This window comes from Volvox carteri (genome assembly GCF_000143455.1).
Source record: "Volvox carteri f. nagariensis unplaced genomic scaffold VOLCAscaffold_40, whole genome shotgun sequence".
Taxonomy (NCBI): Eukaryota; Viridiplantae; Chlorophyta; class Chlorophyceae; order Chlamydomonadales; family Volvocaceae; genus Volvox; species Volvox carteri.
Window position 1 is genome coordinate 239417 of NW_003307583.1, and position 26160 is coordinate 265576.

At 56.4% G+C, this 26160-nt stretch overlaps 6 protein-coding genes across 6 annotated transcripts in view; 2 read left to right on the forward strand and 4 right to left on the reverse strand.

The window, feature by feature from the left end:
* Positions 1-73: 73 nt before the first annotated feature.
* Positions 74-2203, reverse strand: VOLCADRAFT_106222 (uncharacterized protein; the record flags this gene model as incomplete). The annotated part of the gene is made up of 6 exons (XM_002954073.1): positions 74-720; positions 962-1084; positions 1217-1346; positions 1749-1838; positions 1931-2037; positions 2117-2203. 6 exons carry the CDS (start codon positions 2201-2203, stop codon positions 694-696), a joined length of 564 nt encoding a protein of 187 aa, XP_002954119.1. The 3' UTR covers positions 74-693.
* A 298-nt stretch (positions 2204-2501) lies between these two features.
* On the forward strand, positions 2502-4869 carry VOLCADRAFT_94849 (uncharacterized protein; the record flags this gene model as incomplete). The annotated part of the gene is made up of 9 exons (XM_002953999.1): positions 2502-2506; positions 3118-3163; positions 3231-3317; positions 3464-3532; positions 3782-3808; positions 3896-3987; positions 4060-4240; positions 4377-4543; positions 4632-4869. 9 exons carry the CDS (start codon positions 2502-2504, stop codon positions 4867-4869), a joined length of 912 nt encoding a protein of 303 aa, XP_002954045.1.
* Positions 4870-4908: 39 nt separating this feature from the next.
* Positions 4909-10958, reverse strand: VOLCADRAFT_106223 (uncharacterized protein; the record flags this gene model as incomplete). The annotated part of the gene is made up of 12 exons (XM_002954074.1): positions 4909-5524; positions 5654-5825; positions 6119-6435; positions 6556-6693; positions 6865-6986; positions 7107-7773; positions 7943-8564; positions 8743-8901; positions 9082-9335; positions 9706-10242; positions 10661-10768; positions 10839-10958. The coding sequence occupies 12 exons, from the start codon at positions 10956-10958 to the stop codon at positions 5432-5434; spliced, it is 3309 nt and encodes a 1102-aa protein (XP_002954120.1). The 3' UTR covers positions 4909-5431.
* A 1589-nt stretch (positions 10959-12547) lies between these two features.
* On the reverse strand, positions 12548-14421 carry VOLCADRAFT_106224 (uncharacterized protein). Its single transcript, XM_002954075.1, has 4 exons — positions 14167-14421; positions 14017-14064; positions 13812-13885; positions 12548-13611 (listed from the first exon to the last, which is right to left on the reverse strand). Exons 1-4 carry the CDS (start codon positions 14271-14273, stop codon positions 13364-13366), a joined length of 477 nt encoding a protein of 158 aa, XP_002954121.1. The 5' UTR covers positions 14274-14421; the 3' UTR covers positions 12548-13363.
* An 876-nt stretch (positions 14422-15297) lies between these two features.
* On the reverse strand, positions 15298-17740 carry VOLCADRAFT_106225 (uncharacterized protein; the record flags this gene model as incomplete). Its single annotated transcript, XM_002954076.1, has 7 exons — positions 15298-16066; positions 16500-16579; positions 16625-16696; positions 16824-16941; positions 17124-17312; positions 17390-17491; positions 17645-17740. 7 exons carry the CDS (start codon positions 17738-17740, stop codon positions 15902-15904), a joined length of 822 nt encoding a protein of 273 aa, XP_002954122.1. The 3' UTR covers positions 15298-15901.
* A 414-nt stretch (positions 17741-18154) lies between these two features.
* Positions 18155-26160, forward strand: part of VOLCADRAFT_121252 (uncharacterized protein) — a gene marked incomplete at both ends in the record, with an annotated part of 34779 nt that continues 26773 nt past the window's right edge. The window contains 12 exons of the mRNA XM_002954000.1: positions 18155-18238; positions 18374-18588; positions 18844-19033; positions 19381-19434; positions 19911-20840; positions 21104-21541; positions 21983-22201; positions 22740-22880; positions 23395-23509; positions 23930-24116; positions 24473-24767; positions 25223-25720. Coding sequence (XP_002954046.1) covers positions 18155-18238; positions 18374-18588; positions 18844-19033; positions 19381-19434; positions 19911-20840; positions 21104-21541; positions 21983-22201; positions 22740-22880; positions 23395-23509; positions 23930-24116; positions 24473-24767; positions 25223-25720 — 3366 coding nt within the window. The remainder of the gene's footprint in view (positions 18239-18373; positions 18589-18843; positions 19034-19380; positions 19435-19910; positions 20841-21103; positions 21542-21982; positions 22202-22739; positions 22881-23394; positions 23510-23929; positions 24117-24472; positions 24768-25222; positions 25721-26160) is intronic.

Here is a 26160-nt window from a genome sequence, read left to right on the forward strand (position 1 = left end):
AACTCACCACTAGCATCCAACCAAATCTAGCGGATCAACGGCGCCTCAACTTAGTTCCTGGTCAGTTCACAAGATGATATAATCACGTCCTTCACCGTCTACAAGGTGGGGAACCACCTCCCAATCCAACACCCCCCTCACACCCGAGGAATCGGCAGGCGGATTTGAACCCGGAAATTCCGGGAGCAGAAGTTAGGCCTTAACCTCTGCCAGCCACCTGCCATATTATCTCTTGCGTATATGTGGGTACATCATAATCCACGTGTCCCCCCGTGGCATCCCCAAGCTTGCCCCTAATCCGTCCCTGGCTTATCAGGGCCAAACAAGCCATAACTAGTCGACGTCATTGCTGTTTCACTTCCATAGGGGGCGAAAGGGAGCAAGTGGATGCTGAACATTGCAATACGGCCCCGCGCAGGAAGGTCTAAGTACAAAACATCGCTGCAACTCTTATAGACACGTCCGCTACCACTCCCTATGGGCAAATCAACATCTTGGAAAACCCAGCGTATACATTCTGTCATGCCATCGCTGTTGCATGGCGATGCGGTCCCAGACATTCTTATGCTACAGAACATTCAGAAGCTCCCCTTGGGCCGCAGAGCAAGCCGTTTCCTATCACCTCATGCCCATTCGCGTGACCCACGATACTGCGGTTGAGCAATGCCACAGTGATGTGGGCTTGTGCGGAAGTCATGTATAAGCATGGCAGATCTCGTTCTGCGATTACCAGCAAGGAAAGCCGCGTAGGTGGCAGGTAAGTAACGCGCATGTGATCTTTGCTTAGTCCACCTACATGGCAAGTCAAAAGTCGGGCGAATGTGAGCTGTACTGATGTCCTGCTGATGCAAGACTGTAACGAACATTGCTGTCCAATCGGTTCACAGCAAAGGAACCTTTAGATTACCAAGGCGATCCATGAGCTGTTACACCATAACCCCTGGAGTCATTCAGGCCGCACCTCTGTACGGACAGTTGCAGTTGCCAGTTGGCAAGCCACGTCGGCGGCTCCAGTCGCTTCCATCTCATCCAGTGCCATGCAAGACGCGTTAATTGCCGCAGCATCAACGGCTACCGCGTGTTTCTGGATCAGAGAGAAAAAAAGTGACGAAAGAATTGTGTTAGCGTATAACCAGATTAGGAGAAGCAAATCTTCGTTCGTGACCCGCATGCGCGCTGAATGTTGCAACAAAGTTGCGGACGTTGCGTATCCAACCTGCGAGGGCACGTCGCTGGAGCCAATGCAGCCGTCGCCAGTGTTCTCGCACAATGCCGCCACAAAACGTGCGGCTGTCCCCACGGCATCTTGCGCGCAATTGCATGTGATAACAGGAACTGCGGGATGCCTGCAGATGTTGCCGTGCATGCAATCACATTCATAAACATGTGCAAAAACCCAAGGGGCTGTTGGTGGCAGGTCGCGGACCTCCCGACTAATTGTAACGGCCAATGACTTATAGCCGTATCTACTAGGTTCCAGAGACAGCAAGCACAGCTGCAATAAGCACAGCTCCCACCACGTTGACACTACCCATCAATTGTCACACGTGCCACCCTAGCTACCAGCCTGTACGGATGCAGAGGGGCCCCGCCCTTTTTCCGGCTTCGAGGAAGCCGACACAGCTTGTCAGAAGGCCTTTCCTCCCATGTGCTCATGCCAGAACTTCCAATTACAAAATCGCATACATTGCATGGAAGCCTGAGCACATGGAGAGTGTTACATGCCCCCTGTCCATATCATGGCCCACCTTGCCGCCATCGCGGATGCAGCTGCATGGCCGTAACAGCCCGGAATCAGCAGGTAGACTTGGTGAAAATTTGTTTGCAGGCTATGCAGGCTGCAGAGCACGGCGCAGCTATGACAACCAACGCGATTCAGGACCGCCGAAGCCTTGCGCCTTTCTACGCTGCGGGCCGTGTGGAGACTCACCGACGAGACTGTTCGTCAAGGACCGTCGGCATGTTCCCCGCATCAATCTTTAACTCATCGAACAGCATAAACGCGTGAGGCCTTCCCTTAACAGTTACAAGGACGTCCTGAAAGGTTTGCAAAGGGCCAGAGCAAAAGCTTTGGCAGCCCGTTCATACCGGAGTTCCTACTGCGCTCCCAACGCACCGGTTCCAGACCGGTGGCGCTCCTGAAGTTGAACCCAATGTTTGCTAGTTCATTGGCGTCGGCGCTCAAGCCAATTCCCCCTTTCATTATGCAAGCCCCGCGTATTTGTCGACCCGACATGGCATCCCGGAGAGACAATTACGATCACCCGATCTACAGTGTGCTAACACGTCATCTGTTTATATTCAATAGTAGCATCCATGAGTTGACATCTTCCCAAGTCTATGCACTAGGAGGTACTTGGACAACAACTGTCCAAGTTGAGCTATGCCCTAGGTTTGTTGGGACTTCTGGGACGAAGATTATTATTTACCCATGTAAGGCAATGTCATGATGAGGCTTTGAGGTATTGAGAACAATAATTGGAGAAACGTACGGCAGTGCTATGATGTGCGTGCGTTGACTGCTGGGATGGGTTTTTGAGAAAATTGGGACTTAATTACGTATCTTCGTCTAACTCTTTGGATCAGGTTGACTTTTTACAATCCGAATTACCTATGTTCAACTTGCACTGCTATTGTCAGATCTGACGGCTTTCTGCTTACCTGCTGGCTTCGACTTGTCTTAGGAAGTCCCGAGGCCAGCGCATGTTAGCAGAAGGCCATGCTAAGCTGCAACTCATGCTGGAACGATCTGGACGGGAAAGCTGTGGTCACAACTTGTCAGCATCTTTTCTGTGGGTCGGCATGCTCAGACGGAATGGCCTTCAGGACTGGTGTACATGAATGAAAACATTTCTGTCATCTGTGTTTAGGCTTGAAATGCGCTCAGCAAATTGTGGAGAATAACTCGGGCTGCACCATTTGCGATGCAGTCATCACGAAAAGGTGAGACCCGTTTAGATTTTTTCCGCGCAGAAACCTGATTACCAAGTTAACCCATAAGCTTCATAAAGTTGCTACGTTTTGGATTTTAGCATAGCAGCTTGCTGGTCCCGGCAAAGCCCTGAATCATACATCATAAGCCCTGAATCTTTCCCCTGCTCCTATTCGTGTCTGCAGTACTGTCAAGGTGGTACAATCTCTCGCGGATGCTGCGGCGGCTAAGGTAGGAGTGCTCATTATTCTGGCGTACCCAGGCCTTGCTACCTAAGACAGCTGGGCCGCACCCACAGATGCTGCTCTGCGGGCACACGCCAGAAGTAGCCTTTACGTCCGCTCTGGCATCTGTTCAGTTCTATGTTACTCAGCAACAATTACAGGTGAGAGGTCCAAGGGCAGGTCTGAGTGAATATTGTGTAGATACAGCAAGCTTCACGCTGCCCAGTGTAGGGCAGGTAGGGAAGTGCCCGAGTCGCCAGTATGCCACCCCATATGTCACCCCATACTCTGTTGCCGTCAAATGCAGGCTCAGCTTCGGGAGGCGCAACTGAACAAGAAGTTAAATAAAGTTCAAGAGGCCTGCAGGCGCAAAGTGGTGCGTGTTTGCGGCTGACTGCCGAGTTTTTCGGTGGATTACGTGTGCGCTGGGGTTCGTCTGCGCCCACCCGAGAGACCGCATAACATACTGTGTATTGTGTGCACGGTCAGGTTAGGCCATACCAGCTGATGAGTTTCCGCTATTACACCGGCCTTTGATTCGTTTGTTGCTGCCAAGCCTACATGGCTGGCGCCCACTATAATACTTACTGTGGGTTTTCTGCCCCATCTTTCTTGTCATTCCCAGGAGGAGGTGCACAAGGCGTACACGCAGGTACGTTTTTGCAGGTCCATGGGCCCTTCATAGGGTGTTCGGAAGTATTGTGACTCCCCGTCGCCATTCGAAAACTGTCTTCCACAGGCGAAGCGCAAGTACGAGGAGATGTTGCAGTCCCATGCACAAACACAGCAGGACAATCAGGAGTTGCAAGCCAAGTATGCGCAAAAGTCAATGTAAGGACAAAACGTTTCCATCTTTCTTCACCAAAGTAGAGTGAGCGCCTCAATGGTCGATTTTGTGTGCAGGCAGGCACGGAAGCTCCAAGAAATTGTCAAGAAACAGCAGCAGCATATGGACAAGCAGCAGCAGGAGATCGAGATGCTACGTCAGGGTGCCTCTAGAGGCCAACCCCTTGGCGGAGGGCATGGGGTTGGAGCTCATGGCATGGGGCGCAGCCCGTTATCCCCACTGGCACCCGGCGACGTGGTAAGGGTACTTGGGTATGGAACTCGTTATCGTTGTACGTGACCCGCAAAGGTCGGCACCATCTTGTCCTTATCTAGTGCCAACTGTTCATCTAGTATACAGCTATTTATGTTACAACTGTCCATACGCCTCGCAGGTGACAACAGTGCACCGGACCCAGGTCTTTGCGGACCTGTCCAGTCCACCTGCAGTGGGAGGTTATGGCAAGGAGCAGGCGGCCCTTCCATCGTCGGGTCGCGTCCAGGGCATAACCGGTGGATATCGCAACCAGCACGGAGGGAACAACAACGGTGATGCCGGCGGGTAAGTAAGCCTTGTGAAGAAGCGTTACCAGGGCAGCACGCGGCTGTGAAAGGAAGTCCGTATCACTCGGTGTTTTTTCGGCGTGCAGGTTTCTTGGCGGTTCCATGAGCGGCGGCAGCCCGATGGCGCTGGCCAGTCAGGGCATGGGGCATACAAGCTCGTTCGGAACAGGGCTGGGAGCAGGAATGCGTCACGGCAGCGGCGTTAGTGGTCAGGATCCGAACAACAACGCATTGCGAAAGATGCTTGGCATGGCCCCTGCGCAGAACGGATTGCTCGGTGGGCGCAGCGCGCCCGTGACGCGGCCTGACTTGTTTTCAATGTGAATGCAACGATAACCATTATTGGGTTGTGACGACTGGGGCCTGCTTTCCTCCTTACAGCGGACTGATGACTCATACATGATCTTATGTATTGGATGGAGGATATAGATGGTAGCGATTGATACTGGGTGGTATCGACTCGAGTTTGTTCTTCCCACAGCGGGCGCCACGACATCTACAACTGTATCGGAGCTATCTCTTCGGCGAGAGACGTTCTTGGTACATAGCGCAGTGCACGATGGCGGGGTACGGGCTCAGCAGTCCCTCAGCCATACCGATGCCTGGTAGCAGGTTGGCTAATGACCAAGTCGTAAAGAATACCTATCTATTGACTATAACAAATGCTAACCCCATTTTTCGAGCGACGGCGTGCCGAGCCCGTTCACCTTGACCGCCAAGCCATGTGTACAGTCAAGTTTGCGGAATACCCACTATCCCACATCGATGCCATTAACGCATATTAAACTACAGTGCCAACACCTGCATGTCGATAGTCTGCGTCGTGTCGTGATGAACACGTCATTTATACAGTCTGCGGCTCACATGCGTGAAACCCTAGCTTATGTCATGATATTTGTGGCAGCGTGACGTTGGCTGGTACTCCCTCCATGGGCACAGCGGCTGCTGGCTGGCCCTTCGGGTCATAGTCCATTCCGGCCTGCAGGCATTTGAAACGTCCTTGTGAGCTGTTGGGACGAATTTGGAACGGCCTGTGTGAACGGCCTACTCATGCAATGCAACGGCTTGGCGGTGTCGCAAAACTCCTAGGGGATATTGTTCTGCATACCTGTGGTGGGCGTGTTTTGGGGGCGCTGAGTGCAGGAAGGCTGCCTTGCATCGATGGCTGCTTGACAGCGCTTCCTGGGTTGCTCGGGCGCCAGCCCCCCGGGGGCAGGTGTGGGCCGACGTAGTCTCGTGGGAGCGCCTCAGCTGCGACGACAGGTGGCGCGTCCTTGTACCTGAAGGATATACCATTTATCGTGCGTGCACTTTTCAGCTTATTCCTTTTTAACTCTGTTAGAATGGCATCTGACGAATGAGCCAACATAACATTAAATAAGCCTGGTCTATGGTGGTTTAGCGCTGTATGAGCCGTGGTACGGGGCTTGCCTTGTACCTCTTCGGGCTTTTCCCGGTCTTATATAGTGTTTGGGTGCGGGCAGCACCATTGATTCCTATGAAGCCACTACATCTATCCACTACATCATCCATTAAAGCCGTGTCGGAAAAACCGAATCCCAGTGATTCTTACCAGTTCTGACCGTTCCGTGCATTTGGGTCGTTGGCATATGCTAGCCGCTGTGCTGAAGCTTGAGGGCTGAGCGGATCGCCTCGCCCGCTGCGAACTTGAGAACGCGACACTGTGTCAGTGGCCGCCGGTACGCGTACTGGCAATTGCTGGGTAGGTACGTGCGGGCCTGGCGACACATCGAGCTGGTCCAGCGGCCTATCGCAGGCCATGCAGCGATAGCCGGTGATTGGCCGGGCTGCCAGCATGGCATGGTCACCGGGGGCTACCAACCGAGACCCTGCAAGAGCCAAGGCTGGTGGCGGCTCGATCAACTTATCCTGCAGCCATTAAGCGGAGCGTTGCGTCAGTACATGTGGCATCGCTGTAAACATGCTCTTCCGCCGGAAAGGTAGCCCCCTTTAAACTCTATCACGCTCTACCTGAGGTTACGTTCTTACCTTCATGAGGCGCACGTCGGTATTGAGGCGCTTTACTTGCCGTTCTAGCTCCTTGATGCCGTAATCGACGCCAGCCAAGCCAGCGCGGCCCATCGCCGGCGACTTGACTGTCGCCTCCAGATACGCCAACTTTTGTGCCTGCGAGGAAGAAATGGTCATGAACAACGTGATCCAGTAAATCTCGCATAAAGGCAGCAAATGATATTAGGAAGTTTCATACGTCTCCAGTACACGGTGTTTGGGGGTACGCTCAACCCCTCAACAACTGGTTGCAGATAGCAACAGCTGCTGCTAGACTCCAAAACTTACCATTTGTTGGAGCGCCACAGGGTCGAAGGCTTCCATTTTGTGCCGATAGTCACCGCTGCCGAGCAACTTGAGCAGTCGCTCGTAGCCTCCTCGGGGCGAGCGGTTCTCCTTGCCCCCAGCACCTGTGCAGCACAGCAATTTCCCCATGCATTCCGTCAAATGGGAATTGGCCATGCATCACCCCGTGCAAGTAAGCCCACCTTTTCACTATACATGGAAAAAGAGCCTAGGATACGACCCACCTCCTGCCTCGCTGTAGCGCCCCTCCACGCCTCCCGTTGCAGCTCCCGTGGCGCTAAATCGCACCCCACCGTCGAGCCCAACTGCCAGCACGTTGGCTGCATGCGCCACCGTATCAAGGCCCTCGCGCAGCGTCCCAACTTCACGGGTGAGCGCTGTAACGATGCGCTGCAGAGCTGCCGTGTCGCCGCCGTCGCGTGCCGCTGCAGCGCCGTGTGCCGCTGCCGCGCCGGTAAGCATGTCAACCGGCAGCGCCGCCATGTCTGCCCGAATTTTTGCCAGTTCTGCAAACACGTCGCCCATGCGCTGGTCGAGCGATGCAATCTCCTCCGAGTTGGCGGGCCGCCCAGAGAACTGCGCCATGAGGGCCGTTAGCTCCGCCGCCGACGCCTTGTCCTCCAGCGCTGCGCGCAGCAGACCCACGTCCTCGGCAGATGCCTTGCTGGCTAGGAGGTTCTGCAGCACTGATAGCTCGGCCTTGTTGGCCTTGTCTGCAACCATGCCCTGGATTGCGCCAAGCAGGTTCGTGTACCCGCCTCCTCCCGTCGTGTTGCCGTTGCCATTGGCGCTGATGTCGCCGTTAGCGCCAGCGGCCATGTCAGCTGCAAGCGCTGCCGTTAATTTCACCTCGTCCAGCGCCGCTTGGTCCGCCTTGCCAGCCAACGCAATCTGTGCGGACACACGCCATTCAACCCGTGATTTATACCTCCGGACTGAATACATTCAGCATCAACAGACCGACTTCCTTTGTTCTTCAGAGCAACATCCTTAGATTGCATCGCTGTCGCTAGTAGTGCCCGTTTCATCCCATCTCACCCCAGCTATTGCTCAAGCGCACCTGCAAGTCGCCCAGGGTTGCTGCGTCCGCCTTGGACCCCAGCGCCAGCCGAATTTCCGCCAGCTCGTCCAAGTCCGCCTTGCTGTTGAGAGCCAGCTCTAGCCGCGCAACTTCGCCAGCGTCCGCCTTGCCCGCCAGCCTCGTGCCGAGCTCGCCCAGCTGGCCATGCAACGCCGCCAGGGCTCCCTGCACGGACGTCAGGTCTAGCCCCTCTAGGCCCATGCTCGATTTGCGACCAGGCGGCAGGCCAGCCTCCGGCCAGGACTCGGGAAGCTGCGCAACGCGGGCAGCAAGCTCCGTTACCTGTGCGCGCAGCTGCTCAAAGGCGGCAGACCCAGGCCCAGAACCGTCAACAAGCTCATGGGAAACGACCCATGGGAGCTCCTGCGGCGTTGATGCCTGCTGCTGCATTTTCCGTTGCTGGGCCGAGCCGGGCTTATCGTCCAGGCTTGTTGAGATCAGTTTCTCCAGCCGCGTGGTCGAGTCCCGCAGCGCCGCGGAATCGGCCTTCTGGTCCACGGAAGCTGCAACCTCCTGCAGCCGCCGAAGCACCTCCTCAAGGGCGGCCCTGCCATTCGGACGGATATCAAAGGGTCCAAGGTTCATGTCAACAATGCCGCTGCTACAGACGCGTTCGGCGGAAAGGGTGCATGACCCGCAAGCAAAAAGAAGCACACCGCAGCCGCGGTACGAACAGAGGCACATTATAGCACTGCAAGCAAAAAGAGATGAGCAGCCCTCCACCGAACATCCATTGCTGAGTCCGGTGCAAGCAGGACGGTAAGCCCTCCGTGCCGCACCTGTCCGCCTTTGAGTCCACACGTTTGTAAATGTCCTTCAGCAGCGGCTGGACGTCGTGCAGGCTGTCAATCGCGTCCACGGCGTGATCACTGCTGCCCACCGACACCGGCGTATTGCTGGGCCCAGCCGAGACGCGCACCTCAAGCTCATCCAAGCGCCTGCAAAACAAAACAGGTCGAGATAATAGCCGTCAGCATAATAGCCATAGCGCCATGCAATAAAAACCCAAATGCCCTGACGCTTCTATTCCCAACTGTACATCAGGCGTCATCTCTTACGATTCCGTAAACCAGGCGATGTGGGGAATATGCCATAGTGCGATGAGCAGTTGTACTTACTTGCTGAGTGTGTCTAGAAGTGTGCTAGGCACCGCCACGCTTGGCACGCTCGAGATGCCGTCTGCTGCATCTACCGCGGCCACCGCGCCAGAGCCTCCTAGTCCCGGTGATGCGCTGGCGTCAGCGCCGCCCGCCGAACCAGCCTTACGGCCGGATGGAAGTCCACGGGCCTTGAGGGCCGCCAACTGCGCTGCTAGTTCATCAACGCCGCCCTGTTCGGCCTGTAAGATTTTGATTTGGGTTGGCACGTAGGACTGGAGTAAGTGTGGGCCAGCTTGGGGGAACAACGCGCTGTGCAGACCGCAACCTGATGGCTAGCACGTTTTTTTCTTGGATAAAAAGCCCGTTTCCATGCTTTCAATGTTCTTAGCGCGCTCCACAGCCTTCTCCTCCTCAGCAGACTCTGCTTATCGGTCCACACTTTCCAACCGGTGAATCCAAGGAGTTCCCGACTTGAACGTTTCGGTGCTCGACAGTGCCTGGCCAGAAAAGGTACCCTTGAATCCAGTCCACGACACGTTACGTGAGTATCAAAACGCACACACACACATCCCCTCTCTAGTGTAACACATGGACAGCTGCTGCCTTGGCAACTCGGCATCTGGGCCCTGCCTAGCTGCATACCTTGCCCTGAAGGCGGTCCTGCATCACTGCCACCTGGCCCCGCATGGCGGCGGCCTCAGCTGCCGCCTTATTCACAGCCTCCACCAGCGCCGCGTTATCAACCGATCCGTCCGCCTGGACCGACAGTGCGGGCGGCACAGCATCGCCAACTGTGGCCATGCTGACACCAGCACGCAGCAGCGCGTCTAGCTCAGACCGATTGGCCTTCAAGTCTAGCTCAGCCCGGTTGGGTTTGGATTCCAGCTCGTGCTGGAGCCCAGACACAGTCGCGGCGAGGGCTCGATGGCCAGCTAGCAGCTCCTGGAATTGCGAGTTGAGGTCCGGCCCCGGCGATGAAGCTTCCGCATGCTCAGCTTCATCGTGGGCCGAGGTCGTGGGAAGCTGTTCCACACGCTGCTCCAGGGCGGCCAAGCGGCTCTCCAGGTCCGCCTTGGAACCACCAGCAGGCACATCATTGGCCCCAGCATCAGCTTCCGTGCCATCTGGAGTGGCCTGGTCGCGGTCCTGCTTTGTATCGAGTCGGCTCTCCATGTCATCCTGCCCACGCACAAAAGGTGCATGGGTCAACCCATTGTGCGGATGAGCGCCATATGTAATCGTGCATACAATACGCCACTCTAGGGTGCCCAATGGCTACTTTTTTGTCAAGGGGGTTTTGGTCGACATGGTAGTAACCATCGCATGACCGGTCGGCATGCGCGGCCCCAAACTTGCATCCACGTAACGCTGTGCAGCAGGTTGACCTAGCAGTGAGGTTCTTTGAAATAATCGTGCATATGTTTTGCTTGCTTGATACTATACCCGAAGCCGCTTCGAAAGCAAGCCGGGCATTTTTGCATGTCCGATGAGGCTCATTGTCGTAGTCAGACATCAAAGAATATCCTCACGTAGTATTCAATAAGATGACTACTTACACTTACGCCAGCCGAGGCGTAACAGCTTCGACATGCCCCACCTGTTTCGACTGCAACTGTGCCAGCGCATCCTTCAGGCTACTGTTTTCTCTCCTTAATGCATCAATTTGATCTTGGAGCAGAGAGTCCGCAATCGTCCGCTGATTAGCCTGGATGGATAGGCAGACGGCAATCCTCAAAGCTAGCGATTAAGCTCGGTACAGATGCATTTTTATCTACCTGATCAGCCGTAGGTAGTTCCTGCACCTTAGAAACAAGCCATTTGATGGTCTTATCAAGTTCAGCTAAGTCGATAGCCTGCACCACCTGCACCGTCGACACTCTGAGGTAGTCACCCATCTTATGTACGTGCAAATTTCATTACATGTCATTTGGGAAATATGTTGCCAACATTTCGAAGTGCTCATAAAAATACCACATGCCCGTACAAGGGACAATCTTACGTTTCATGTTCTAAAAGCTCTAACAAAACGCTACAGCATCATCCGTTCGCTATATTTAGCTGCTGTTAAGACTTCACTTTGCATGCGGTGGAACAATTTCTTGCCAGGGTTCATAACTGCACCGCTCTAGTAGAGGTTTACCACGGATGCACTGTAGTGGGGTTTAGTGGATGGCTTCTACCAGACCAAGCCCCATAAAGGTTAGCCACGTAATGAGAGTTAATCCGCCTAAAGGCGGGAAATCATCCTGTAATTCGTGCGGGCGGCCCGTGCCGTAGGGAATTTCCGCGACGCAAGAGGTATCTCAGCTGCGATCTCAAATTTTGTCCTTGTCTCGAGAGCTTGAGGTTGCGAGGTAAGAAGATGGGCGTCAGCTGAGTGCTCCTCTGCATGGGTTTTAAGCAGATGGATAACTTCGAAACCCCATTCACGCCATGAACTGCATTTTGAACTCAAACCAAACACCGCGCATTTGGTTGCGGAATTTCAGGCTCATCTCTGGGCCAACAGCACCTGTAGGTGTGGAGGATGTGCTGCTCACGGACGACGAGGTCCAAGAGGCGGCCTTGCGAGCTCTCTGGCTGAGCCACTATTGGGTAGGTACCGGCTACCGGGTACAGACATATTACCGGCGGTTGTCGTGGCCAGCGGCATGCGGTTGTTGCATGTCCTTCATCTGATGGGGGGGACGCCGTAAAGTGGCCTGCTAGGCAGTACCACACAGGACCAATCGCCTCCTTGGGCTCCTAGATCAAGTCGTTGCCCGAGCTTGCCCTGAGGCCTAAACAGGCAATAAGCTGCTTGGAACACATCTGAACCGAGTAGATGGCCGGCACGCTTTTGGCCTGAAGGCTGTTCGTGGGATTGGCCACTGCTGATCTGTAAAGGCAAAAACCTCAAGCGAGGAGCCAAGGAGCCAGGTCCTGCGACACTGGGCTTGCAGAGCCTATATACGCTGTGGGGCGAACTGTACAGTAGAGAGGGAAGCTTGTGTAGGGCCGTGCCGGCCGCTGGTGTTCCTTCGTTATCGTTCCCCTCCAGTTGGCTCGCGGAGTCCACGCCCTGCCCTGACTCGCAGCGGTCGCTGCGCTGTGGGAGTCTGTCGCCCGCTGGTGTGAACATGGCTGTGATAGTAAGCGGCTGTGGACTGGTGGAATTAATCAACTTGCCCAAGCCGGTGGAGGACGACTATGCCGTCTCGTGAAGAGGGTTATAAGGCCCAGTACAGAAGTTGTGGTGTGTATCGCGGGGAAACAACAATTGCCTAACCTTTCGCTGTCGTCCACGTACGGCCTGCTGCTTGCGCGGCAGGGGCTCGCTTGTGACTTGGGCATCATGCCCGAACTGTCTGCATCCCAGGCGGAACGATGGCAAGCCGTTTCGCCCCCGGTCGAAATCCTCCATTCAGCTGCAGCAGATATCGCGCGGCGTGTGCGTGACCTGGCACAGGTATGTCCCTGGGGCCTCTTGGCAGCGAAGCAAGCGCGGACTCTTGGGAATTACATTCTTTGTCATGTTGCCAAGTTCGACGAAGAACTCAAACCTTCTACATAGATCCCTTAAAAATATCTCCACTTTCGTCCAGATAAGCAGCTGTGCAAGCTGCTGAGGCAGGTCGTTAAGCGTATAATTCAAAGTGCGTGCACAACAGCAGCGAATCAATCCGATTTCAAAGTCACGAACCCTGTAATGCAGGGTATAGCTTCAAGCCAAGCATCAGGAACATCCGCCAGCGGCAACCGCAGGTAAGGAACGTTAAAAACACTACAGTCAAGTCCTACACTAGCTAAGCTATGTGCCATCTATGGGCACATTCCTGCCTATGTCGAGTAGCAAAACTTAAGGCTGCGAATGCGCTTTAGCATAAACGTCCTCGAGGAAAGGCACGATGATGGCCGCGGGTCAAAATGCAATCTGTCTGCTTGCAGACTAGCCCAGTCCATCCCAACTCCAGCAGTCTGGCTAACCTACGAACCCCAGGCGCCTGCAGCCCGGTCCATCATGGCAAGCATTTTAAACCCAACCACATTGCGGTCCTGGCATTAATGTAAGTAAAATCAACGGCATTGCTGTCTTGGCATCAAATTGCGTGTGGGAGCTTCCTTAGTGCACCGAGCAACAATGGCATGCGTTCCAAGGCCGTCGTTGCCTGTAAGTCACATGTCATTCTTGTACTGCAGTTTGCCTGGCCAAGCACTTGTGCAACGATGCAGGGATGCGGTACGCTCCAATCAAACTGAATATCCCCCCTTAGCATATTATTCTTGAACATTCATTGACTGCCAACGTCGCTGGCATAGGCTAGAAAAGCAATCGTCGCATTGTGCAGCTGTCCGTCATGACGCGCTCCGCAAGTTGTTGCCCGTGGTGGGGATCCGAAACAGCCCGCTGGACCTCCATCGTCCAGTCGTCCCAAGTCATGTCGGGATAGCACCGCTGAACATGGTCCAGCAGCTCCTTCTCTAGGCATGGGGCAATTCGGAGAAGCGCCTGGAAGTCCGTACCCCATTGCGTGCCGGCTTGCCAATGGCAGAACGCTAGGAAGACGCCTGCACCCGGGAAGGGGGAAAACACGCCAGTTGCAACAGTTGTGCAATGGACACGACCGGGGTCTTGCTAGGGCCACCGCGGCCCGCGGTAGAGCATCGCCCCAGCCGTGTTTTAGCAAAACACAGCGGATCAGCTACCCACCTACGTTCCTAAAGCCTAGAAGCATCCCCCGTGCTTTGTCTTCAGTATGCCGCCTCACCTTCCAGGGTATGCCGAGGGAGGTGCTTTAACGCGTCACTTCTGTCGTCTTCAGGAATCGACTCCAGCAGTTCCCTGTAGTTTATGAATGTAAAAAAATAGCCCGATTACAATCGCTCGTCACCAACGCGTCTGGCATGTGCACAGCTGTGGTTGTCATCTTTTGCATAAAGGGCTTCCCAAAGCTTTGGATTCTCAAAACCCACCTTGCACATCGTATCGCAGCACTAAAGTTTCCTAGCTCCTGCTCTCGTCTGCGCAAGATGTTCATGACATAAACATTCAGTATACCCCGGGCCAATGAAATTACATGAATTGCGAACATCAGGATGCTCGCATAATGCAAGCTTCCTTACCGTATATTGGGTTTGCGAGGTGCACTTGGGCAAGTGTAGCTTGTGGAACAGGGGTCATTTGCGACGGAGAACTGGGCAGTTGGGGAGCGAGGAGAGCCAACGTCCATGCTTATTTTCGTGTTGATGAGAATATGTTTAAGGAGTGCCTCCTTATATGATGTGCAGTTCCTTCCAAGCACGTGGGCTCAAGGCTTGTTTAGTGAAGAAGGCCTTCGTTAAAGCATTATGCGACTACAGCTGTTATTATGGAAATTTGGGTCCATGTACAAATACTTGTGAAGTTAGCGACAGCCGGATTCTGTTGCACAGTTCCGGTTGCAATCGTACAACGACATTTTGCTGTCAGCAGCTTGCTGCAGTCCAGCAACGCAACGTTTGCGTCTCAGGAACTTCTTCATTTTGGCCTTACAGGAATGTTTCAGCAGAACCCATTGCTTGTGTCGCGGATGTCGTGGAATGTGAACGCGCTTTGCGGAGAGTGGACGCACTAGGGGTGGTCACCTCGTGTCGCGCAATTTTGGTGCTTTCTGCTCAAGGGTCGCTAACATCCTCGACTTTTCAAGCGTGCGAGCTGGTAGGTCCACCTAGCCTATCCAAGTTCATCTATCGATACCGTTGCAGCTAAGCTTCTCCAAAAGACGTGCACGAGGAGAGTATTCCATATTAATACTTTTTATCCCACAATGCAGCTAGATGAATTTGATGACCCGGCAGTTCCATTTTCTGGGCTCGTCGCGCTACCAACAGCCGCGGCAGCGGAGGTAGCATTTTGCGTTTCGTGGCTCGTGTACATCTGGGGCCGCGCAGCGCTGGCAGGCATTCACCCACAGGTGGGTCTATCGACGAGTGTAGCAAAGGTGCAAATTGGGTGTTGATTAGCCTGTTGACTGGCCAACAGTCCGTTGGCCCAACTAGAGAGGGACAAGGGACGGTGCCCCTACTTCCCCTGCCATTCGTAGCATAAAGACAAAACTAGCGTGACGCCCTTGTTAAACTAAGTCCGCTGACCCAGCTGTTCGGATTATCCAGGTTTCGCAGGATCAGGCCGAGCAGTGGGCGTCGAGGATGCAGAGACCTGCCTCGCTCCAAGATTTCGCCGACGTAGAACAGTCTTTCCGGGTGTGGATCTGTTGCGTCCGTCATTTACATCATTTTGTATCAGTCATCTCTCATTTTTCCATGCAGGAGCTGGACATCCTGGGTATCGAGGAGCTTCTTTGGAAGGGGCGATAAATTGCCCCAACGCCCAACTCGTGCAACGTCAGGCGAAGAGTGCTTATGCGTGGCATTGTCAAGTCGTACGCATAGAGAAGATCACGTGTTAACAATCCCAAGGCCGCATGACAACTGCCGCGGATTTCCATATGCAAATAAACGTACCACCTAGCTCAGTCATTGGGCTGCCAAGCTGTAAATCGACCGCCTTCGGTTGCCCAACATGTGTACGGGTCCACAGAGTGCAAAAGTATATTCGCAGCGATGCCCAACAAGGGTGCGCCCAAGGCGAGAAACGTTGACATGCCCAGGTGGAAACCAGAGCTGCTGAACGGCTCTACCGGGCAACCCAATGGCCTGTATATGCCTTCTCCCTCCTTTCTATCGAACCCGAGCAATGCCTACCCGTCCCTATCGAATCCGAACAATGGCTATCAAAGATGAAGACTCGGTTCTGTAGCCTCCTGCACAGCGCAGGAAGAGGTTCCCATGCGTCATTGCAACAGCCCACCCCAAGGCCTCATCCGGATGATGCAACCTGCGCTTTCTCAGCTGTCTCCGACGGCGGTTCCGTGTCCTTTTTCTCGGCCAACTGAACCTCAAGCTCCGCATTCCTGGCTTTAAGGAGAGCGTTTTCGTCCCTCAGCTGCTGAACCTCTTGAAGCAACACTGGGTTGTCGCCGACCTATATGGCGAAGACATAGGCAGACAGGTGCAGTTGTCGACTGGTGCAGCGACGCATGTCCTACTAGACTTGGACACCCAGAGGCAGCGGAAGCCACAAACGCATCCATAAGGCGTCAACGGGGAATGAAGGACAGAATACCTGTGTGTAGTACCGGTTTGCACTTCGCCACGCTCGGCAGATCGATCCGCTTTAGCCCTTAGGGCATGGCGTCACTTAAGCACACGCCGTTAATGGTGAAAAGCGGGTGCTATTGAATACTACGAGGACATCATATAAATCATAAAGGCAGTATCAAATGCATGGCTCAAACCAATATGGCCCCTAACTGAAACCTATGGATAATTTTGGCACGTATCTCGTCGCACAGTACATGGATAACACAAGGTCTGCTAACAAAGGAACTGCTCCCAGGTCACCCAGGGTCACCCACCAAATTGTTCGCCAGCGATTCAAACATAGGCATAAGTGCTTTGCCTGTCTCCGTTGCGACGGTCACAGCAGCTGACGCCGCTGCAGCAGCGGGACGTATCAACACACTGCCGGGCGTTGTCGTACCAGGGCGCGGTGTTGTAGGATGGCTACTGCCGTTAGTCGGCGGAGCTGTAACGGACCGCCGCCGCAGAGTCGCTGTAAAGCAACGGCAAGGTAGTGGTAAGCCAGGGGTCATGGTAAGTCCAGGGATTCACGACGTCACCGAAAACATCGCCTGTGATACACCGCACGCACTTTTAGGTGGAGGAACGGCGCAACCTACATGTGTTTGCGGTCGCATTCGCGGTCGCGGTCGCATTCGCGCGAGGGCTTTGATGCGCCTGCTCATCCGGGTCATACTTCTTAATCAGTGCCGCCGTACGTTCAAACCTCGTAGAGTCCTGCGCAAAGCAATCCATGGCAGTCGTCAGCAGCCCCATAATTGATGCGCATACCAATGGGCTGAAGTTTCTCAGGCGCCCCATATTCCAGGCACCATAACTTGCCCATACACACATACCCTCCTTGCCAATTGGCTCCCCGTGCTCATTGACCCCACGCGTGATACGAGCCAAATGCCTACCTTCAAATCCTTGATCATTTTTCGTTTAGCATCCATCAGCTTTCGCAAGAAGCGCTCGTCCCGCGCCTCGACGAACCGCAGGGACCATAGTACGCCCCTAAACAACAGTGCTGATATCAACGGCACTGCCCATGCTCCCAGGATGGTAACACTCTTCTGGTACCATCGCTGACTACCAACCTGCTGCAGCTGCAAACCCAGGCAAGTTTGCTCGCCATGACTTATGATCAGAACAGCCAAAGCTGCACCTCTGATCGCACACTTACGTACGCCGTCACAAGGATTGCGAGACACAGCCCCATGGCTGTGGTCCAGAAGCCGATATTGCTGCAGGCGTCCATGTTCTTACGGCGCTTGACACGCCGGTCCTGCGGGTTGATTCAGGGTTTCATGCGCCGCATCGGTTAACATTCATGTACACTTTGAATTCAAGCCTTTCCCTATATAATGGCTTGAGCTGTTTGAGTGTCCCGTCTGTCGTTGGGGACCGATAGCCTAGATTACCTTTAAACCTTACTCACCAGCACCCTGGAGCTCTCCTTTTCTAAGCGATCAAATGCCTTCTCGTAGTTCGCATAGTAAGTATTGGTCCCAGTGCGAGATAGGATCCCACCCATGGTGTTTGATGGTTATGATTTTCTGAAGCCCGAGCAGATGTAAACAATTTCTATGGAGACTAATTTAAATAGAGCATAGCAGAAAAGATTAAGGCAGGAGCAAGCATAGAAGAAGAGCTTTCCTACTCAAGTCTTAACTACCTCAACCGTAGCTGCCACTGCCCTGTCATCACTCTATCATATCCTGAAGGATATTTAGAAAAGAATTGCTCAAAGGGTAAGGCGACGCTTAATCAAGTTTATATGGAAGTTAAGTTACGACAATCGGAATTCTGCATGGTGACTGACGAATTCCCCTGGGCACCACGTTAACAGGGTTATCTTGGATTGGAATGGGTCGATACATGAAACGTTTGCTGGCATATACTGGCCGACACTTTTATTAACTGAACCTGAATTGTAGCAGTCGGCTCGATGGCGGAGGTGCTGCGCGGCTTCCTCACGCGTTTCCCTGGCGCAAGGGATGAGCCAGGATTAGCAGAGGTTCTTGCCCAACAGGTAAGCCCGCATCGGAGTCTCCTGTCCCACGGGCGGCGGTGGCGGCGCGACAGAGGAAGCGCCGGCACGCCCAACGACGCTTGGCCACGCTATTGCGCCAATACCATTACCCCTCTGCGGCGTTTTCACTTACAGGCATCACTAGACCAGGTGGCGACGGCGTTGGAGGCGTTGCTTGTCCAGCCTGTTTACACGCTGGCCCTGGGGGGAACCTTGCGCAGCTGCGGCTCGCTCCTTCGGCTCCTCAGCTTTCTCGTGGAAAGGAGACTCGCTTCAAGAGTCCCCTTGGTGGATGGCGGTTTTGCTACCATGTTGGTGACAGTGCTGGAGCTGGCGCCGCAGTGCGGAAGGTGTGCTCAGCCCTTTCCACCACATAGCCCACCGCAACTGAATCTGCCAGGGACCATGTTCCTAGCACTCACCACCATCACCATCCCTCGACCTCGACCCCGCCTAACCTCTACCCATTTGCACACCTGACATCAGCACGATCCGGCTGACGCCGGCCTTACCACACCACAGCGCACCACATTGGCAGCGAGTCCCATCACAACAGCACCTGACGATCGAGCCGCCGCGTTGAACGCTTTCGCGCTGCCGTGCAGTGTCGTCCAGCGCTATTTGGAAAGCGCAACACCCCCGCAGGAGCTGGTGGGCCGCAGCGCTTCCACCGGCCGCACCCCAGCGGACTCGGATCTGGTCTTCACGGCGCTGCGGGCCCTGCAGCTGCTGCCGGTGCTCCGGCGGCACCCCTCCTGGGCCGCTGGGCCGTTCATGCGCCTGCTGCATCACCAGGTGACTCCGGGACAACAGCCGGCGGGTTAGGCACGTTTGTACGACGACGGTTAGAACGGCGGTTGGGAGTTGACAACTCGCAAAACCCGCATGGAAGTCATGATAGGAGCATGCCAGAAGGCACATGGGCAACTGGCGCGGGTGTTAGAAGGAAATGAAGGAGCTTGGGCAATGCCAATTGAGAGCGCTGACGGGGCAACGGTGGCTGGTACCGCGCCGCGTGTGGCCGGCTGCTTCAGGACGTTATGCGCAGGTTACCTTTTTTTATTGTCACAAAAGCTTGGATTGAGCTTCAACTCCTACTGCTTTTGCCTCCGCGGCGCCCCCGTCCTGTCCTGCTGTGACAGGCGTCCGAGGTCCGCTGGGCTGCGGTGCAGGCTGTGGCGCTGCTGCTTAACATGGTGCGCATCGCCATCGCCCAAGCTTTGGATGGGGAACTTGATGCTGCATGGCAAACAATGCAACATCGGGCCGTTCGGGATAAGCACGCCTGCCGTACCAATTCTCTTGCAAGTTGACAACACAACACCACACTACGCAACAAGGGGGGATCGGTCTACAGGTGTCTGTGCTTGCCTGCGCCGTATATCTGTTAAATAATATGAGCGCCTCCGGTCCGGTGCTTGCCAGCACAAACAATCCATCGGCTGCCGCACACGGGGCTTGGCCTGGCACGGCCTGATTGACCAAGAAGTATCCCTGTTGCCTACGTTGGAAAAAAGCTTGTCCAGCTACTCCACAGCAGTGAAAGCAATATAGTGGTGCGGGTTACGCGATATTAGTCCAAACGACCAAACCGCACCTCGCCACCCTATCTGGGGTCCTCCTCGCGTCCGGTGCATCGCTGTTGTCCCTGCTGCTGCTGCTGCTACTGCAGAGCGATGCCAGTCGCACAGCGCTGGCGGGGCAGCTGATGGCGCCCGGACATCAAATCTCGGCGCTGGCGTCCTGGCAGGCGCAGCGCAACGCAGTGGCACTGGAGCAGGCGGCCATGTGGCTGCACGTGCCTTCGGCATGTGAACACTGCCGCAGCAGCGAACAAGCCGCCGCGACTGCCGCGAGCGGGCAGGAACTTGCAGCCGCCGGCGGCGGCGCTGAAGCCGCCGTTCGGTGGGCTGGCGGCTCCGCCGCCGCCGCCGCAACCCTCTCCGTGGATCCTTTTGGTCTGCCCGTTGCGCGCGGTTTCGTGGAAGTGTGCGGGATCGAACTCGCATGTCGGGATACAGAGGAGGCAGTCGCCAATGCAGGTCCTGGGCCTCCGGCGACCCCGGCAGCGGACGCCGCCGGCAGTGACAGCGGCGGCCACTGTTTCGTCGCCACGGAGACCGTCCGCCGTAACCTGGAGGCGGCCGCCTTGGTGCTGTGCCAGGGGCTGCCGCTGCTGCTGGAGGGGCCGCCGGGCGCCGGCAAGACGCGGATGGTAGAGGAGCTGGCGGCGCGGACGGGCAATGGCAGCAGCATGGTGCGGGTGCATCTGGACGACCAGATGGACGCCAAGAGCCTGCTGGGTGCGTACGTCTGTACGGCGGTGCCGGGTGAGTTTGCTTGGCAGCCGGGGCCACTGACGCAGGCGGTTTCGGAGGGCCGTTGGGTGCTTGTGGAGGATATTAATATGGCGCCTGGCGACGTGCTGGCGGCGCTGGTGCCGCTGCTGGAGTCGCGCGTGCTGCACGTGCCTAGCCGTGGCTTAGTGGTGCCGGCGTCGCCGGGCTTTCAGATCATCGCGACGGTGACCAGCGCTCCCGCCGCCAGCGGCGGCGGTGCTGGTGGCGGTCACGGAGCGTACGGCATGTCAAATATGGTCAAGGTAAACAAGGGCCCTGGCGCTGCGGGGTCTCAAAACGAAGATTATGCCCTGGCAAAAGTGTTGGGTTGGAAGTAAGGTTGATAGCCGCGTGTGATGGCGCGTCCTTTTAATCGTTGCCACGGCGGAGGCCGTTGTTTGTAACGCATGCGGGTGGGCACAAGCCGTTGCAGCTGCCGGCGAGTCCTGTATATCATGTGCCGTCATGCCCTGTTCTCACGGCGTTCAACGCTTGCTGTTCTGGTTCACTGCAACACGACGTCTAGGAGTTGCTGGGCGGTCTATGGCGCACAGTACGCGTGGACGCTCCTACGGATGCCGAGCAGATGGCGATGCTGGGGACCGCGTACCCGCAGCTACTGCCAGTCCTGCCCGCCGCGGTTGGGACCCTGTGCCTCGTCCAAGCTGCTGGAGGCCACGACGGGATGGCTGTAGCTGGCCGCGGGGAGGTGTCTCTTACAGAGCCGGTGGCGGCGCCGGCTGGCTTTCGGCTCACAGCGACAGGGCCCCAGATGTCGGGTGCCGTCAGCGGCGAAGGGGGGCCGATAGCTGGCCAAGAGAGTTTGCAGCGACGGCGCGGCGCGTGGCACGCCTTGGCGGAGGCGGCCTTGGAGGCGGCGGGGCTGAAGCGCGGTGCGCTTACGTTGCACCTGGGCCGGCATTTCTCCCTGCGGGACGTGTTTAAGTGGTGCAGACGCATGATGGTGGGTGGGCGAGTGGGTGGGTGTTGGGTGGAGCCGCTGTGAAAACGCCAGAGCGATTCACACATCCGTTAACATCCCCAGCAACGGCGGTCTGGTCCTCACTATCACACGTAGTTCTGATGCCGACTCGGGGCGGGGGCATCCTTCGTATTGCCCAGTGCGGGTTACTTTACAGTAATGCCGGCACCCCCGCCCCCAAAAGAGCGCTCCTCTGGCTGTTAGGATGAGGTAGCTGCGGTGTGGCTATTGTTGGTGCGGCACACCCATAATACACACACCCAGACTTTTGTGCAGGATTTTCCTCCGGAAGGGCAGGAGACGTGTCTGGAGACGTGCCTAGTGATCTGCGCCATTTAACCCAAAGGCTGAATGTCCTCTCGCCTCTCTATGCATTGCCGGTGTTCCTTCCCTTTCTCCCCGGCCCCCACAAACGCCCTTCAGCACCTCCACGAGGCCCAGCTGCGCATTCGCTCCTACAGCCAGCTGCTTAGGGCGCAGCGGAAGGCTGCGGAGGCAGCAGCCACCAGCGGAGCCGACCAGCAGCAGCTGGTTGACTTGTCCTCCATTGACCCACGGGTCCGTGAGGCGGCCTTTGTGGAGGCGGCGGACTGCTTCGCGGCCCTGGTGGCACGACCGGAAGCGCGAACTAAACTGCTCAAGGTGACCTCCATTCGTGCGCTTTCCTGAACTGGATTGAGAGTCCGATTGGAGGAAAAGGCGTTTCGTTGCAGAGGAGCCTAGCAGATGAAATTGTTCCTCGTATTCCGCATTTAAATTGCTAAAGTAACGTAGACCGCCGCGTGGCCAGGCATGTGTTGCGAGTTTCGCGAGGTTACCGTACGACTGCCGCGAGACTCGCTGTGCGATGTTTTTTATTGGAGAGCAAAGCACGCAGCAGACCCTGAGAGCGTGGCGAATACCTAGGCCAGCGAGAGGGGCAGGAGTGAAGGGCCGACCCGACTCTTATTGCCCTGACACAACCCATATTGAACCTGGGGGAGTTGGATGCGGCGTTCGACGCTTCCTCGCAGCGTTCATGTACAAGGGTGTTGGGAAGTCATCGATGTCCTGAATCCTCATCTTGGGGGAGAGCCTCATCTGCTTCAACGCCCCTTCTGTTCGTGGGTCTCTGTTGCTCTGTTGCGTCGGAGCTTAGGCACTGGCCGCGCTGTGGTGTGTCTCCGGCGGCGCCGCGGAGCAGTGGGAGCAGTTGGCTAAGCCGCAGCTGTCGGTGGTGGAGGCCGGCGGCGAGCGGCAGCTGGTGGTGGGGCGGGTGGCGCTGCCCATTGCGCCGGGGCAGCAGCAGCAGCGAGACATTGCAGCGGCGGCTGCAGGTCAGGTAGGCAGAGGACTCGGCAGTAGAAGTCGTGTTTGGGCGAAGTCGTGTTTGGGCGGGGCACATGGGGGGGAAGGGAGGGTAGGGAATGCACAGACACAGCTGGATTCCTTAATGCATGACGTGTACGCCAAGCACCTCCCAAAGCGCTTGAGGTGTCTGGCGCAATGCCAAACGGTTGGCCAGCCAGGAATGAGTGGTAATGGGTACGGCTTTGTAGTGCTTTGGACTCTCTTAGATCGGGACTGGGACTGGGATGGGGCAGGGCCATGACATGGGCTTGGCTCTTGTTCCCGGGGGTTTGGGGGTTTGTAATTATAATGGTGGCATTGTTGTCAACCAGTATATGCCGTCGCATGCGCAACATATAGCAGCTGGACCGGGTTGAAGCGGAGTTGCGGCCCTGCTCAACACGCCTCCCTGCCGCGCTTGCAAGGACGTGTGCGTGTGCATATCGTTTATTGGTTTGGTGCTGAACTGATGGCGGGCAGTGTGCGGGTGCGCTGTCGACGCGCAGGGCGGAAGCGGCGGCCTCGGCACCTTTGCTCGTACTGGACATGCGCTGCGGGTAATGGAGCGCATTGCTGCGGCGCTCTCTTGCAACGAACCCGTACTGCTGGTGGGCGAGACAGGTAAGCCCAGGGGTTGCTCTGTTTAGGAGGGGGGGAGGGCGGGTGGGCATGCGTGTGCGCGTGCGCTTCTAAGGGGTTTTAGATACAAGCGGCACGGACAAGAAAAGCAGGGACACCTTTTCCCACTGTAACCCCCTCAGGGCACGTGCTGCTGCCTTTGTGGCCTCGGCCGCACCGGTGCACGTGAATAACATATAGCAGTGTGAGGAGCTCAGCAGCTTCACCTGGTGTGCACATAGGCCCCTCTTGTTCATTCCTTCTCACCACGAAGCCCCCATTGCCGCGCAACAGCAGCAGCACCACCACCACCGCCTCCCGGGCGCCCGCCTCTGGTTTGCCTGGTCTGATCTGGTCTGTTGGGCCCCTTGAGCTGTTATGCGTCCTGGGCGTCACCATCGGCCCCTTGGCGCAACACCGCAGGCACCGGAAAGACCACCATGCTCTCCCGCATGGCGACCCTTGTGGGCGCGCAGCTGGTGTCATTTAACCTGAGTCAGCAGACGGACAGCTCAGATCTGCTGGGTGGCTTCAAGCCCGTGGAGCCCCGAGACGCGCTGGCGCCGCTGTTGCCCACCTTCACATCGCTCATTAGGCGCACATGGACGAGGTGAGTCGGTCGGCCAGGGGCCGCCGGCGTGATGAAACGGTTATGCCGAAAAAAAGAGCTACAAGAACCATTTCTCGCAGATACGACGGCTTGGATGGCTGAGTAGTAGTAGTAGTAGTAGTAATAGTAGTAGTAGTAATAGTTAGCGGGTGTTGGGGCGTGAGGCACGGATAGGGAATGCTGGGGCATGTACGCGGCTTGGGGCCTAGGACGTGATGATGATGGTATGTTTGTAGAAACAAAAGATCCAGACTTGCATTTTCCTGCATTTTTCTGTTGCGCATAAGCTGCAGCCCTACTTCAATGTCATCCAACAAGGGTAGTTGTGGAAAGTATTTTCCTCGGCTGATTCGCAGGGGCAATAATGATGAGTACCTGGCGCGTGTGGCGAAGCTGGCAGAGCGGCGCAAGTGGTCGCAGCTGCTGGCGGCTTTCCGCGGCGCGCTGGCCAAGCTGCACGACGCTGGGTTGGTGGCGGGAGCCGCCAATGGCGGCACCGGCGCCGACACAACGGCAGCCGAGGCGGCGGCAGACGCTGCAGCGGAAGCAGCCGCTGAGAAGGGCGGCAAGCCGGCCAAGAAGCGGCGGATGGGTGGATCCCAGCAGCAACTCAGCGAGACACTACGTCACGAATGGCGGGTGTTTTCGGCGGTGAGTGGTGCGCTGGCGGGATCGTGGAGCTGTGCGCGGGTGTCGAGGGGGAAGGAGGGTGGCCAGAGGGGACTTAAAGAAGGAATGCAAGAGGTGTAGTGTAGTAGAGAGGAGGGATGACCCGCATGACCTCCTATCTCCTGTGGAGGAGCCAACTTGTGACTCGAAAAGTACCCAACGGCGGATGTCAGATGCCGTGAGACGCACAGGATGCATCATAATCCCGCCTCCATCGATATTTGTTTACATCCCTTCATCATCAAGCGCTGCTGTCGCGCACAGCTTCCAGTAAAGACCTTCCTTGGATGGAGGCCTTCGTCTTGGCTACTTGGCTGACCGGTTGGGACATTATTATTATGACCCCTCAGCACCTGGAGGGTGTATGGCTGTCTGTGTTCTACGTTATCCTCGTGTTCAGCGTTCGGCGGTTGCTGGTCGGGTGTTGTTGTTTGCAGGACATGGCCGCAGCGGAGCGCGCCGCCGCTGTGGCGGAAGGCGGCTTTGCCTTTGCTTTTGTAGAAGGCATCCTGGTCAAGGCACTGCGCAACGGCTGGTGGCTACTGCTGGACGAGATTAACTTGGCGCCAGCGGAGGTTCTGGAGCGGCTCGCAGGGCTGCTGGAAACCGCCGGCGGCGACTCATCGGCGGCGCAAGCTGATGCTGCCGGCGGCGGTGGCAGCGGCGGCAGCATCACGCTGTTGGAGCGCGGCGACACGGTTGCCGTACCCCGCCACCCGAATTTCCGTTTGGTCGCCGCCATGAATCCCGCTACCGACGCTGGAAAGCATGAGCTGCCGGCGGCGCTTAGAAACCGATTCACGGAGATGTGGGTTCCGGAGCCGGCGGCGCGGGAGGACCTGGCGGTGCTGGTGGCGGCATACCTGGCTGGCGTGGGGGCGGCGCCTCCTGTGGACGCGGTGGTGGACTTTTACCTGGCGGCCAAGGCCGAGGCGGTGAGAAGGGCCCCGGTCATGGAGAAGAAAGCGACGAGAACTTGCAACAAGCTTGCTGAGCTGTGGCATGTGCCTTAGGGGGGCGTGAAGGGGGCGACCCCTTGGGGTCGGATCGTAGTTAGCGGCTCTTACGGCTTGCGGCGGGGGGCCTCGGCTAATAAGAGAAACGGGAAGGGAGCTGTAGCGAAGTCTTTGAAGGGAGGCTACACGTGGCAGCTACAGCGGGGCGGCAGCAGCAGCTGCAGTTGCTTGGCACAGGTTGCTGTGTCGCACCTCCTGGACTGATTCCGAGGTTTGGTTGGGGGGCCCTGGGTACCGGAGGAGGGCACCGCAAGAGCCGCTTTGCGGGGGGCCTTGAGTCAAGGATGTTGCTCTGTGTGACTTTGTGTCGTGGAGTCTCCCGATCGAATGAGGGACTAGGACTTGGCTTCCTGTTTCAT